Source organism: Mirounga angustirostris, unplaced genomic scaffold (genome assembly GCF_029215605.1).
Source record: "Mirounga angustirostris isolate CCGP_5_RB_7025 unplaced genomic scaffold, mMirAng1.0.hap1 SCAF_6, whole genome shotgun sequence".
Lineage (NCBI taxonomy): Eukaryota > Metazoa > Chordata > Mammalia > Carnivora > Phocidae > Mirounga > Mirounga angustirostris.
The window spans coordinates 32,938,886-32,950,730 of NW_026991714.1; the positions used below are offsets into that span (position 1 = coordinate 32,938,886).

The following is an 11,845-nucleotide window of genomic DNA, read 5'->3' on the forward strand; positions in this document are numbered from 1 at the left end:
ATGGAAAATTGGGCTCTGGTATTCCAATGGTGGGTCAACTGGTTCTAGAAGATCCAATACTAAGGTTAGACAGAGCCCTACATTTGTGGATCTAATCCATGGTTTGACTGCAGTCCTTGAAGGAATGCCATTCCATCGCAATCTATATTCTTACTTTAAGTATTATATGGTTAGGCAGCAAGGCTTAGGATGGAGGGAAATCATTTCTTATTATCTCTCCTTCCTCCCAATTTAGGGCCTCAAAAGGGGACCGTAAAATTATTAACAAAGGTTACCATTTTTTAAATTAAAAAATTTTTTTTTAAATAAGATCCACAACCAGCACGAAGCCCAACATGCTTGAACTCACAACCCTGAGATCATAACCCTGACATTATGACCTGGGCTGAGATCAAGACTCAGATGCTTAACTGACTGAGCCGCCCAGCCGCCCCAAAGGTTACTATTTTTGAACCTCCTATTATGTGCCAGGTCATTTAAATCTACACACCCTGCCCACATAGCGAGTATTCAGTAGGCACAATTAGCACCATTTTACAGATGAAGAAATAGAGGCTCAAAGATGAACTGGCTTGCCTTCAGTCTGACAGCCACAGGATTAGAGGGAGGCAGCCTAAGCCAGGCTGCTTCCAGAGCTATAGGCCCAGCTGCTATGATATACTGTGTGCTAGAAAGGAGCTATAAACACATCACATATTTTTCCTTCCTCTGCAAGTTCCCTGAGATATGGCATCTGTGCCTTGAAATGAAAGCTGGGTCAGAACATACAGTCTGAGTACAAGGGGTTGAATACAGGGTGAGAGCCAGAAGGGACAGTTTTGCAATCATGTAGCATGTGGGGGTGGGTCACCATCTGTGAGTTACAAGCCAGAAGGCTCAGGCCATGCTGGGAACACAGCAACCACCTTCCTGTCCAGCCCCTCTGTGGGGAAGCAGGAGTGGGTGGGTGGGAGATCTCTGGACTCAAGAGAGCTCCTTTCTCCCTGCTAGAAGGAACAGAGAGACACCTATTAACTCCTAACAAAGGTGTCTTCTCCTTTTCCAGGTGCCTGGCACATGGCATCGGAATAAATAATATTTATTGAGTACTTATCATGGATCAAGTCCATTAGCCCATTCAAATCCTCATGGTTTATTTTACTTATTTTATTGAGCTTCAGAAAAGTCATAAACAGCTTGTCTAGTGTCTCACAGAGAAGAGGGAAAGGCAGGGTATAAATCTAGAGCTACACCATGATCATTACAATAGACTGCTTCTTAGGACATGTATTATATCACTAAGTCCAAGATGCTGGACAAGGTTTTTAGCTCTCATAGCTTCTTTCCCTTGCAATTACCCCCATAAAAAGTCCCCAGACTTCCCTGTCCCTCTTTCTTCTCTGCCGGTGTCCTGCCCATCACTCCCCAGTCTAGCTGCATGCAAGGTCAGCTCCAGCCTGTTGTCCAAAGGGCCCGGTGGGTCTCTTGTAATTGTAGCCCATCTTCATTGAGAGTGTTTCATTTGGTAAAAACAAGCTGTGCTTATTTGGGGAGGAAACTTTTTACAACCTATCTTTCCCTCACCATCACCCCAAACCCTGATCCTTGGAGAAGTCATGATGTAGAGTTTGTATACAAAGAGTAATTTAGATGGAGGGTCTTCTGTTCCAAGAACAAGGACTCTAGGCTCTGTTCCTGAGTCTGCCAAGCCCCTAGACTTCCTCATTTTCCCACTTTCTACTTCTCATTTTCTCTCCCTGCATTAATCGAGGTGAAAGGGCCCTCCAAGGGATATGAGAAAGAGGAAAGAGATGATGTTCAAATCGATATATTTCTGAGAGGGGGAAAAGAGGTTTCCCATAAGGTTAAACAAAATAATGCACGTAGAGCATTTCACTAGCCCCTGGCACAAAAAGGTGCCCAACAGCTGTATGAGGCATTGGGTCGATGGATTGTGCCGGGAACAAGGACGCCGGCAGCGCCTCATGGGGCTGGCTGCTGTCAGGGTGGGGCTGCCAGGAGAATACTTTCCTGAGTTTGCCTGCAGGGTACAGTTGGTGACATGCCACAGTGACCTAACTTGGATTTTTCTGTATGGACACAGAATTGCAAGAAATTCTCATTTGCATGGAGATGGGGAGTTTATTCTTCCTAGAAGCTGCATGTCAAGACCCAGAAGAAAGAGGCATTTCTTAATAATGATTAATCAGCTATATCTCAAAGAAGCAAGGAAAGAAAACGATTAAGGAAATGAGATACTAAGGAAACAAGGAGAAAAATAATCTCCCAAAGGCGGACCCACCCAGTAAACCTTGGCAACATTTCCTCTTATTCACCTGCATAAAAGTGACCAGCCTTTTCTAAGTGGCAAAGAGCTGACAGAGAAGACACAGGAGCGGCCTGGAAGCACCTGGTGAGAGGTGAGGCTCACGTGGGCCTTCGCTGGAGGCTTTTGGGCACACCATCTTAGCCCTTGTCCCTCACTGCTATAGAGAGATGACCTGTCAACATTGTGTATGGCCTGGGTATTTTGTAGGTTGGGGAAGGGTACTCCATATAGAGGATGAACCTCCTAGTACCTTGTTCTCAATAAGAAAAGATGGAGAATGGGGAAGAAGGAGGGCAGGAGGGAAGGGAAGAGGAAGGAATATAATATCTACTATAACCTTTTTGTTCTAGGAGCTGTGCTGGGCATTTGATGCCTTTTCTTTTTTAAAATAAGGCTTTGCAGTATTAAATAGCCCTTTAAATGTAAGGAGCACTGCTGGTTTAGTGGGACCGGTTCAGGAAGGTGCTCCTGTCTGTCTGGTGGGAGGGGAGCTGCTGGGAAATCCAGTTGAGCCCCGGAGGGAATGCTACTGTCCATGGGATGGTGTGGTGGTAAGGACAGCTGGCTCGAGGGCCAACCCACCTGTCTTCCAGGGCTGGCTCTGCCACTTGCTGGCTGCCTACCTTGGGCAGATGTCTTCACCTTTCTGTGTCAGTTTCCTCTTGGGTAGAATGGGGACAGAAACAACTTACCTCACAGGGTGGTTGTGAGCATTCAATAAGAATTGTGGGAAATGCTCGGCACAATACCCCCCACATGTGGCATGTATGATAAACATTAGCTACTACTGTTTCTGAATTGGCCAAGATGTCTGGGCTCACCTAACCAAACTAAGGGAGGCATCTTTCTCCTCTGCACAATGTCTGAGGCTCCCGGCATGGGGCGATCAGAGGTGTCCCACTGCTTCTGAAAGTCGTCTTGTCAAAGGAAAAACTGTGCTCTTTTCCCAGTCACTTGACTTTCTAGAAGTGTCTTAGTTGCCTTGAGGGAGGCTAGAGCTGTGGGGGACTCTACAGTCTTCCCTGCCAATGGAGAAAGATGAATCAAGCCCTTTGGCATGATGCCTGCCACATGGTGAAGGATCATTCTACAACTGTGTGCTTATGGGGAATGATACTGAGTTACTAAGACATGAGGCAAATGGTTTTCGAAACAGGATTTGCTATTTCTTGGCTTTCTGGAGAAGAGCTTGGGGATTCCAAGGAAGACGGGGGAATGGTGATGGGGAGTGGGGCCCGCTGAGGCTCACACTCTCACACACATGTGCTTTATAGCTCTGGCACTGGGACTACAGTGAGGAGTGGGTGGGGGGCTCTGCAGCCCCGAAGCTTCCTATCTTGTGCACTGCCATAGGCCACACCCACCCCAGCACACACACACACACACACACACACACACACACTGGGCGGGCACCACGGAGGATGCAGGGCAGAGGGCTGGTCTCATCACACGTGCTGTCCTAAGACTTCTCTTTAAGGCTAAGCCCTGGACTAGTGCTGGGGAAAGTCAGGGGAAAAGACTTTTCTCCATGTGTCCACATGACACCATAGAGTGGTTACATGGGAGAGGCATGGAGGACAGAGGCAGGGAGGGCGATGGGATTAGAAGAGTCTGGCCCTGCCTAGGACTAACGAGTTGCAAACTTGTCCCTCACAGCCCCTGGTTCAGTGGGTGACAGAGGGGAAGCTGCCAACTTGCCCCCCTCTCTCGCTTCATTGTGGCTAATGAGCTGTTTGGAGGTGTCTTGTGCCTCCCTTTCTCATCTTCTCCAGAAGGTGACATCTTCAGAGTTGGCTTCAAACAAATGATTTTAAGCAGATACACATTGGGGGTTTATAATAAAAGGGTGTCGCCTATTTCGGGAGCAAACATTAAAAAAATGTGCTTTTAGGGTTTTTCAGATCTGTTGCCTAATTCCTAGGGCGTATTACCAACCCTGTTTTTCCTATTTAATTTATTAAAAACAATGCTTTTCATCACTGTTGACAAAAGGAGCCCTGTTGAGTCATAATGGAGTGATATCCACACAAATAGACTCCCTGGGACTTGAGAGAGCACTGTATTGTGCTTTCTGTGGTGAAGGTGGGGGCACCGGGGGAGGGAGAGGGCTCGTTCAATTGATTCAAGAAAACCAGAGGAGGAGACACATGACCATGAACTCCACAAGGCTGAGGTACTGAGTCTTGTTTTCTTGGCTGCTGCCTGGTCTGCCTTGAGGTCCAGAGGCAAGCTTGGTCAGGGGTCCCCATTGCTTTCCCCTCTCAGCTGGGCAGCTGACTTTCATCCCTTCCTGCAGGACATGAAGGCACAGCGTGTTTCCCTTTGGCTCATGGCTGCTATGTTCTTCCTGTGCTCAATGCGCACCCGAGGTCTGAGGAGGTGTCTGATTTCCATGGACATACACCATATAGAAGAGGCTTTCCAAGAAATCAAAAAAACCATCGTGAGTATGGGTTCAGGGTGAAGGTGTGGGCAAGGGAGTGTGTCTCACCTTCCATCTTACCTTGAAGAGCAAGTTCCTTTTCATTATCCTTTGTGTCTCAGGGGGACATGGAGTACTCACGGCTTATGTCTGTCCTTATGTTTCCCTCCATAGCAAGCTAAGGACACCTTCCAAAATGTCACCATTCTGTCCACATCGGAGACGCTGCATAGCATTAAGGTATTGGCTTGTATTGGCTCTTTCTGTATTGTTATTTTTATGGTGAAGTGGCCCTGGGCTGAGAAAGAAATCCCTACCCTATCTTCTTCTCCTTCCCAATTTCCAGTGTACTCTTGAAATATTCCCAGTTTCTCATTTGCCAGCTGATGTGTTAGGGCACACTTGTGTCTCAGGGACTTGGAAACCCCTAGGAGGGATCAAAGAAGCACCACTTACCTAGAGAGGGATTGGGGGTGCCACATGCTCAAATGGGGCAGGTTGTCTGTGGCTCAGGGCAATTCTGGAAGGCTTCATGGGGGAGCAGAGAAAATGAGCAGTGACTTAAAAGTTGAGTTGGCTATGAGTCAGTGGATGAAGGAGGAAGGAGTCTGGAGATCAGGGAGAATGTGTGTGAGATCAATGAATGTGTGTCAGGGGACAGTGAGGCAACCAGGCTTGTGGCATGAGGGTACGTGCAGCTGAGTGAGTTGAGCGGAAGAGGATGAGGTGGAGAAATACACAGGAGTTATCTTACAAAGAACCTTCAAAGCCAGGCTGAGCCTTGACTTTATAATACAGCAATAAGGCGTCACTGTAGGTTCTTGAGCCAAAGACTGTATGACCACAGAATCTTTCAGAAAGACTGTCTGGCGATGTTCTTTACAATGGAAAATGTGAGGCAGGAAAGCCAGTAAAGAGATCCATCCAAACTCTCCAGGCGAGAGGTGTTGAGTATGTTACAAAACAGTTGGCTTACAAGGTAAGAATTCACTTTACAGAAGGGGTCTCTGAGAAGTTCCCTTAAAAATGAGCTCCTCCAGGGGCGCCTGGGTGGCTCAGTCGTTAAGTGTCTGCCTTCGGCTCAGGTCATTATCCCGGGGTCCTGGGATCGAGTCCCACATCGGGCTCCCTGCTCGACGGGAAGCCTGCTTCTCCCTCTCCCACTCCCCCTGCTTGTGTTCCTGCTCTCGCTGTCTCTCTCTCTGTCAAATAAATAAATAAAATCTTTAAAAAAAAAAAAAAATGAGCTCCTCCAGTCCTTGTAAGCATTCTAGAAAGATCCTTTTTTTTTTTCAGAGATTTATCTGCCAGAGTGCAAAGAATAGTTGCAATGAGTTACTCTTTTTTTTCTTCTGGCTTCTCTGAGTGAGATAATTCTTATAGGCAGTATTGGGCCTGATCCATTTGTAGTAAATAGATGTAGCCACTTACTAAATACTATCCCAGCCAACTGTATGAGAGACTCATAGGATAGTGCAGTTGGAAGGGAGTCAGAAGGCTACCTATTCCAAAGCCATCATTTTCAAATGAGCAAAGACATAGCTTGGGAGAGAAAATGACTAGTCAGTGGTTGAGCCAGTGGTTAAACCCCCAAGCCCCCTTTGTCTCCAGATTCTTTCTCCTCTCTAGGTCCAGAAACAGCTGATGTGGCATAAGAGTCAATGAAGATGCAGGTCTTTATCATATTTCTCCCTCCCTCCCTGTTAAAACAAAGGTATACCACTTTTTGCTCCTTTGGTTAAGGGAACCAGCAGGAGCGAAGAAGGGTTTTGCATCACAAGTAGAGTTTGCCATCTAGGAAAAGCTGCTTGTGAGGCCAAGGAGGCTTTGCTGCTTTAATGCTAATGAAGATGGTTGCACTGTCCCCCTAAACGCTTCACACCCCTCCCTCCTCAGACTGGGCTATAAATCTCCTGCCAAGCAACTCACTGGGTCTCAGGGCAGGGTGTAAATTGCCAGAAGGAAACTCAGCCTGGACAACTGCTCTGAGCTGTGTCCTGGGAATTCAAGGCCCCCTGCCCCTTGGAGACAAAAACACTCTGCTAGCACCCGACATGCCCAGATGTTAGCATTTCTGCAGCTGTCAGTTTCCATTCTTGCAAATCTTAGCTCCATTCAAATGATCCCTGCAGTTTAAAAAGGACAGATTGGGGTGGGGGGGGGGAGCAGAGCAGGGCGGTCAGGATAAATACAATGTCATTACAATGGAAGGAATAGTGCCCAGCACACACCAGGTATGCAAGAGCTCCTGATATTTATATACATGTATTTATATACAGGTTGAGGGGTGGGAGAGGGTACGGAAGGGCGGACCGCAGCACAACATAAGGAAGTACTTTTCCAGAAAGCTGCTCAGACGTGGATATTTTCAAAAGGGAGACACCGAATTCCGGGAAGGGTTTAAGCTGAAGTTAGTGATGACATGTTGGGATGCTGTAGAGAGAATTCTAGTCTGTGACTGGGCTCCATCGCTTGCTGTTATATTTCCTGGCCATAAAAAAAGAGGAATCGCAATCTCTCGTCATAAGTAGCTTTGATGTGGTGAGAGGACATGGATACTCTGACAACAACATGAATTTTAAAAAATTGACTTGTAGCTATTTTGTTCCTTGATGCCCCTAACAAATAGGCTTCTTTGGTCTCTGAGACGGTAAGAGAAGAGGGTCCCTGGGGCTCTCTCTAACTGTGTCTGTAGCCCTTAGACGTATGCTGCATGACCAAGAACCTCCTGGCATTTTACGTGGACAAGGTATTCAAGGACCATCGGGAGCTGAACCCCCAAATCTTGAGAAAAATCAGCAGCATTGCCAACTCTTTCCTCTACATGCAAAAGGCTCTGCAACAATGTGTGAGTGGTCACATCAGGACTCTCTGTTTCCCGACGGCCCCAGGGAGGGCCCAGGACACGCTGATCTCACTCGGCTTTCTGTAGTGGTTCCTAGACTCAAGGGAAATCCCCTGCCCTGTCATCCATGGGGAGAACTGTCCAGAACCTCCTCCTCAGGGCTTCTTCCCGGCTGATACCTCAGCAGATCCCATTTCCTCATGGATCATCCTCCTGGGGTGACCTTATATCAAAGTATTCCTTCAGTGATCTCAGTGCTGGCAGGTGACAGAGGCATGCCCAGGAGTCAAGGCTCATCATACGTATCTCTCTAGTTTCTTTGTTCGTGGCCCTTTGGGCTTTCCATACCCATTGACCTCTGGGTTGTTCCATCCTATAGTCTATCCCTAAGGGTTGCCTATAAATTCATTGTACTCTATTAAAAACAAAAACCAGAAACGGAACCAAACCCAAACAAACCCACAAAAACTTAGACCAGGAGAAACCCTGGGTTCTAGCCCCAACCCTGCCAATGACTACCCATGTGACTTTGTGGCGAATTCTCTCTCCTTTCTGTTCCTCCGGTTCTAAAATTGTTAGAAGTCATGACCCCTGCCATACTTACATTAAGATTCATTTAATCAATCATTTAATTCACTAATCCAATATATATTTAGTGCCTTCCCTGCGGGGTCCTGCATTCACCGAGTGGTGACAAGGCAGACTTGGCCCCTACTTTCCTGGCCATTCCAGTCGGGTGAGCTGCAAACCCAGAGAGAAAAACCTGGTCAAACACAGGGCGACTCTATCAACAGACTCTTCTCCCGTCGCTGCTCCAACCCGAGTTGACCCACCTGACCCACCTTAGCTGAACCATAGCTCCACCCTTGGGGAGAAGGAGGAATATCCCTCCTTGGGCGGAAAAAGCAGGCTGGGTGGAAAGGTCCTCTGATGGGTGCTTCCTCCACTTGATCACAGCAGGAGCAGATGCAGTGTCACTGCAGGGACGAAGCCACCAATGCCACCAGAATCATCCACGACAACTATGATCAGGTAAGGGTAGGCAGGGGGAGACGCGGAAGATGGAGATGGGACGTGGGACCCTCATGGAGCATGTGCCAACCCTTCTGCCTCCTCTCCACTCAGAGTCGCTCATTCCCTCAACAAGTGTTTATTGCTGGTCTTCCCAATTCTATGTGTCAGCAAGGAGTGTGTAGGTCTTAGCCCCTTGGCTAATTTCCTGGGCTCCCCTTCTCACGCCTCCACCATTTTCTCCTGCCCTCACATGTCAGAACCTAACCTGTGTTAGATTTGGAGGGAAAGCACACACCATTTCAGATGGGTGTGACACAGGGGGAGTCAAGATCCCCAGTGAACTGTAAGCTGTTGTGCACCAAACATGTTACCTGCTAGGTGTCACTGTGGTCGGTAAGTGCCACCAGCATTCTGTGGGGTGACCAAGAACAGTGTTTCTCACGGGTACGCACATGTAGAACGCACATCTCACACAGAGGTGGAGCAGAAGCAGTGCTTTTCACATGCATCCTTTGGAGACTTCGCCAAAATAAAATGCAGATTCTGGCTTAGTAGGTATGGAATGAGGCCCGAGATTCTGCATTTCAACCACACTCCCAACAGATGCCAATGCTTTGACAAGTCAGGAGGCAGGAGTCTGTTCACAGCTCTGCTGCGTTGTGGAGAGGCTCCATAGGATAATGTTATAACTGGCTAAGACTTGTATTGTTCTTGCCACGAACCAGCTATTATCCCAAGCACACTGCAAATATTAACATATGTTCCTCGTAACGGTGCTATGAACCATTATCTGCATTTGATAAATTAGGAAACTGAGGGAAAAACAATTTGGGTCGCCTGTTAGAAAAATAATTTTGGGGTATGTATGCTCTGCCAATAGAACTGATGGATAAAAGGGAAAGTTCATGATGACTGGAACATGGGGAGAGAATTGAAAACGATTGTGTAGTCTAGAAAGGCAGGTTCTTGTGACGATGTGCCTGGTTTCAGCTGGAGGTCCAGTCTGCTGCCATTAAGTCTCTGGGAGAGCTTGACGTCTTTCTAGCCTGGATTGACAAGAATCATCAAGGAACTTCTGCGGCCTGATGACCAGGAAGCTCACACCCCAGGGAGCAACAGCCCCGGGTGGGCTGCCTGAGGGGAGGCAGATGGGGAAGGCCCCCTTTATATGCAGATGAGGGTGTTTCAAAGAGACCTCTCTCCACTTTGGAATTCTCTCGTCTGGGGCTGGGGTGTTGCAGGGAAAAATCTAGATTTGAACAGATCTCCACGTGGGGCTGCAAGGCCCACTGGCTGGACCCGGGCTGCCTGATCCCACCTAAAGCAGCCAAATAGTCTGCCATCATATTTATAATAAACGGGTCTGTGGAAAGTTTCCTGAGGGCCATCATGGAGGGAACGGGTGGGCTCCCCCCTAATTTATTGTGCACTTGTTTATCCCGTGTCTGTGATGCGAGCTGAGCGATGTCCTGTAGTGCATATTGTACAGACTGATTTTCCTGAATAAACTAAGTTCTCTGCCAGTTAGTGGAAGTGTCTCATTCAGCAAGGGCCAGTCAATGAATCCTAAGTGGTGACCATTAGAACTGAAAGGGGCCTTAAAGAATGCACATAGGTAGGGAAACCGAGGCTCGAGAGGGATAAGATCACTGAGTCCCAAAGCAAGTCAGAGCAGAGCAGGGCTCCACACAGGGTCCCCAAAGCCCCCACCCAGCACCCTGTCCTCCACCTAATGATCAAGAAGATGGACGCAGGGCTTCTGACCGCCGGCTTCTCGACATCACTCCTCTTCTCTCTATCTCTGTGACTTTCTCGGTCTTACTGCTCCCAACCTAGATACACCTCTGACCCTAAAGTCGTCCTCCATGGGCATATAGGTTGCGCTAGAGAGAGGGGGTTTCTGACAGAGGGCTGGTTGTCCTGGTACAGAGTGGAACAGGTGCAGCTCAAGGCATGGGCTGTGCTGGACAGAGAAGTAGCCCGGGCTACAGTGGAGAGAGGCCAAAATGGGCACCATCTTCTAGAAGGACTCTCCTACGTGGTTAGCAGCAATAATAGCTGACACTTACTGAGCACCTGCCACGTGCCGGGTGCTGAGACGAGCCTTTCTTGGCACCAGCCTGCGTCAACATCTGGGCTGTCAGCGGCTGCCTGAAGCATCCTTTCTTCACTGCTACCCGAGGAAGAGATCCCACAGAGCCCACTTTCATGGACAGGGCAGGATCTCCGAAGTCAGACACGCTGGCTCCCAGCTCGTGTGACTTGGCACAAACTACTTAATGTCTCTGTCTCAGTGTTCTCTTCTGTAAAGGGGAGACAGTGACCCCAATCTCAAAGTGTTGCTGTGAGAGAGCATCAGGCGTGGCGAAGCCCACCCACCCCCCGCCAGAGCCCAGCAGGGTGGGGGCTGCCCCGCTGGTAGGAAGAGTGCCAACCAGGAGCCAGGGTCTGGCTTCAAGGCTTCCCCTGGCATGAGCTGCCTGTGGCATGTCACTGACTTTCTTTGGTCCTTAGTTGTCCGGAATGTGGATAATGACCCCTATACAATCTCCTGTGTGAGCTCATTTATTTTATTTTATTTTTTAAGATTTTATTCATTTGACAGAGAGAGAGAGCACAAGCAGGGGGAGTGGCAGGCAGAGGGAGAGGGAGAAGCAGGCTTCCTGCTGAGCAGGGAGCCCAATGCGGGGCTCCAAATCAGAACCCCAGGATCATGACCTGAGCCGAAGGCAGACACCCAACCTGCTGAGCCACCCGTGTGTGTGCTCATTTAAAAGCCAGAGTCATCAAGACGGCCTAGAGAGCCCTGTGATCTGCCCACATGGCCTCCCCAGCTCCGTTTCCTTTAACCGTGCCCTGACTGCGCGTTGGGGCTCACTTCGACCCAGCCATCCCGGCCTATTATCTGTGTTCCTCGAACACCCCAGGCATGCTCTCATCTTAGGGCCTTTGCACATTGTGGACACATATACAGGTAAACAGAGGTAGGGTTAAAAAAAAATCCAGTGTTATGTTCTGACAGGATTAATAGACTATTAAGAGTCCTCCTCACGATACTCCTGTAAGGTAAAGATGATTGACCAACCCAATTCTACACAGATGAAGAGATCTAAAGCTTGGCGAGTTTCCACACATACCTAGGGTCATGCAGCTGGTTGTGGAACTGGGATTCAAACTCAGGGCGTCCTACTCCAAAACCAGGACCCTCAGTCATGATGGAATGCTGCCTTCACATTGTGCACGCATGGCAGGAGGC

The 11,845-nt window shown here is 48.5% G+C and overlaps 1 protein-coding gene across 1 annotated transcript; it reads left to right on the forward strand.

Moving 5' to 3' along the window:
• The first annotated feature begins 1,259 nt into the window (after positions 1–1,259).
• On the forward strand, positions 1,260–10,106 carry IL19 (interleukin 19). Its single transcript, XM_045876135.3, has 6 exons — positions 1,260–2,399; positions 4,605–4,751; positions 4,905–4,970; positions 7,426–7,578; positions 8,533–8,607; positions 9,580–10,106. Exons 2-6 carry the CDS (start codon positions 4,608–4,610, stop codon positions 9,673–9,675), a joined length of 534 nt encoding a protein of 177 aa, XP_045732091.1. The 5' UTR covers positions 1,260–2,399; positions 4,605–4,607; the 3' UTR covers positions 9,676–10,106.
• Positions 10,107–11,845: the final 1,739 nt, after the last annotated feature.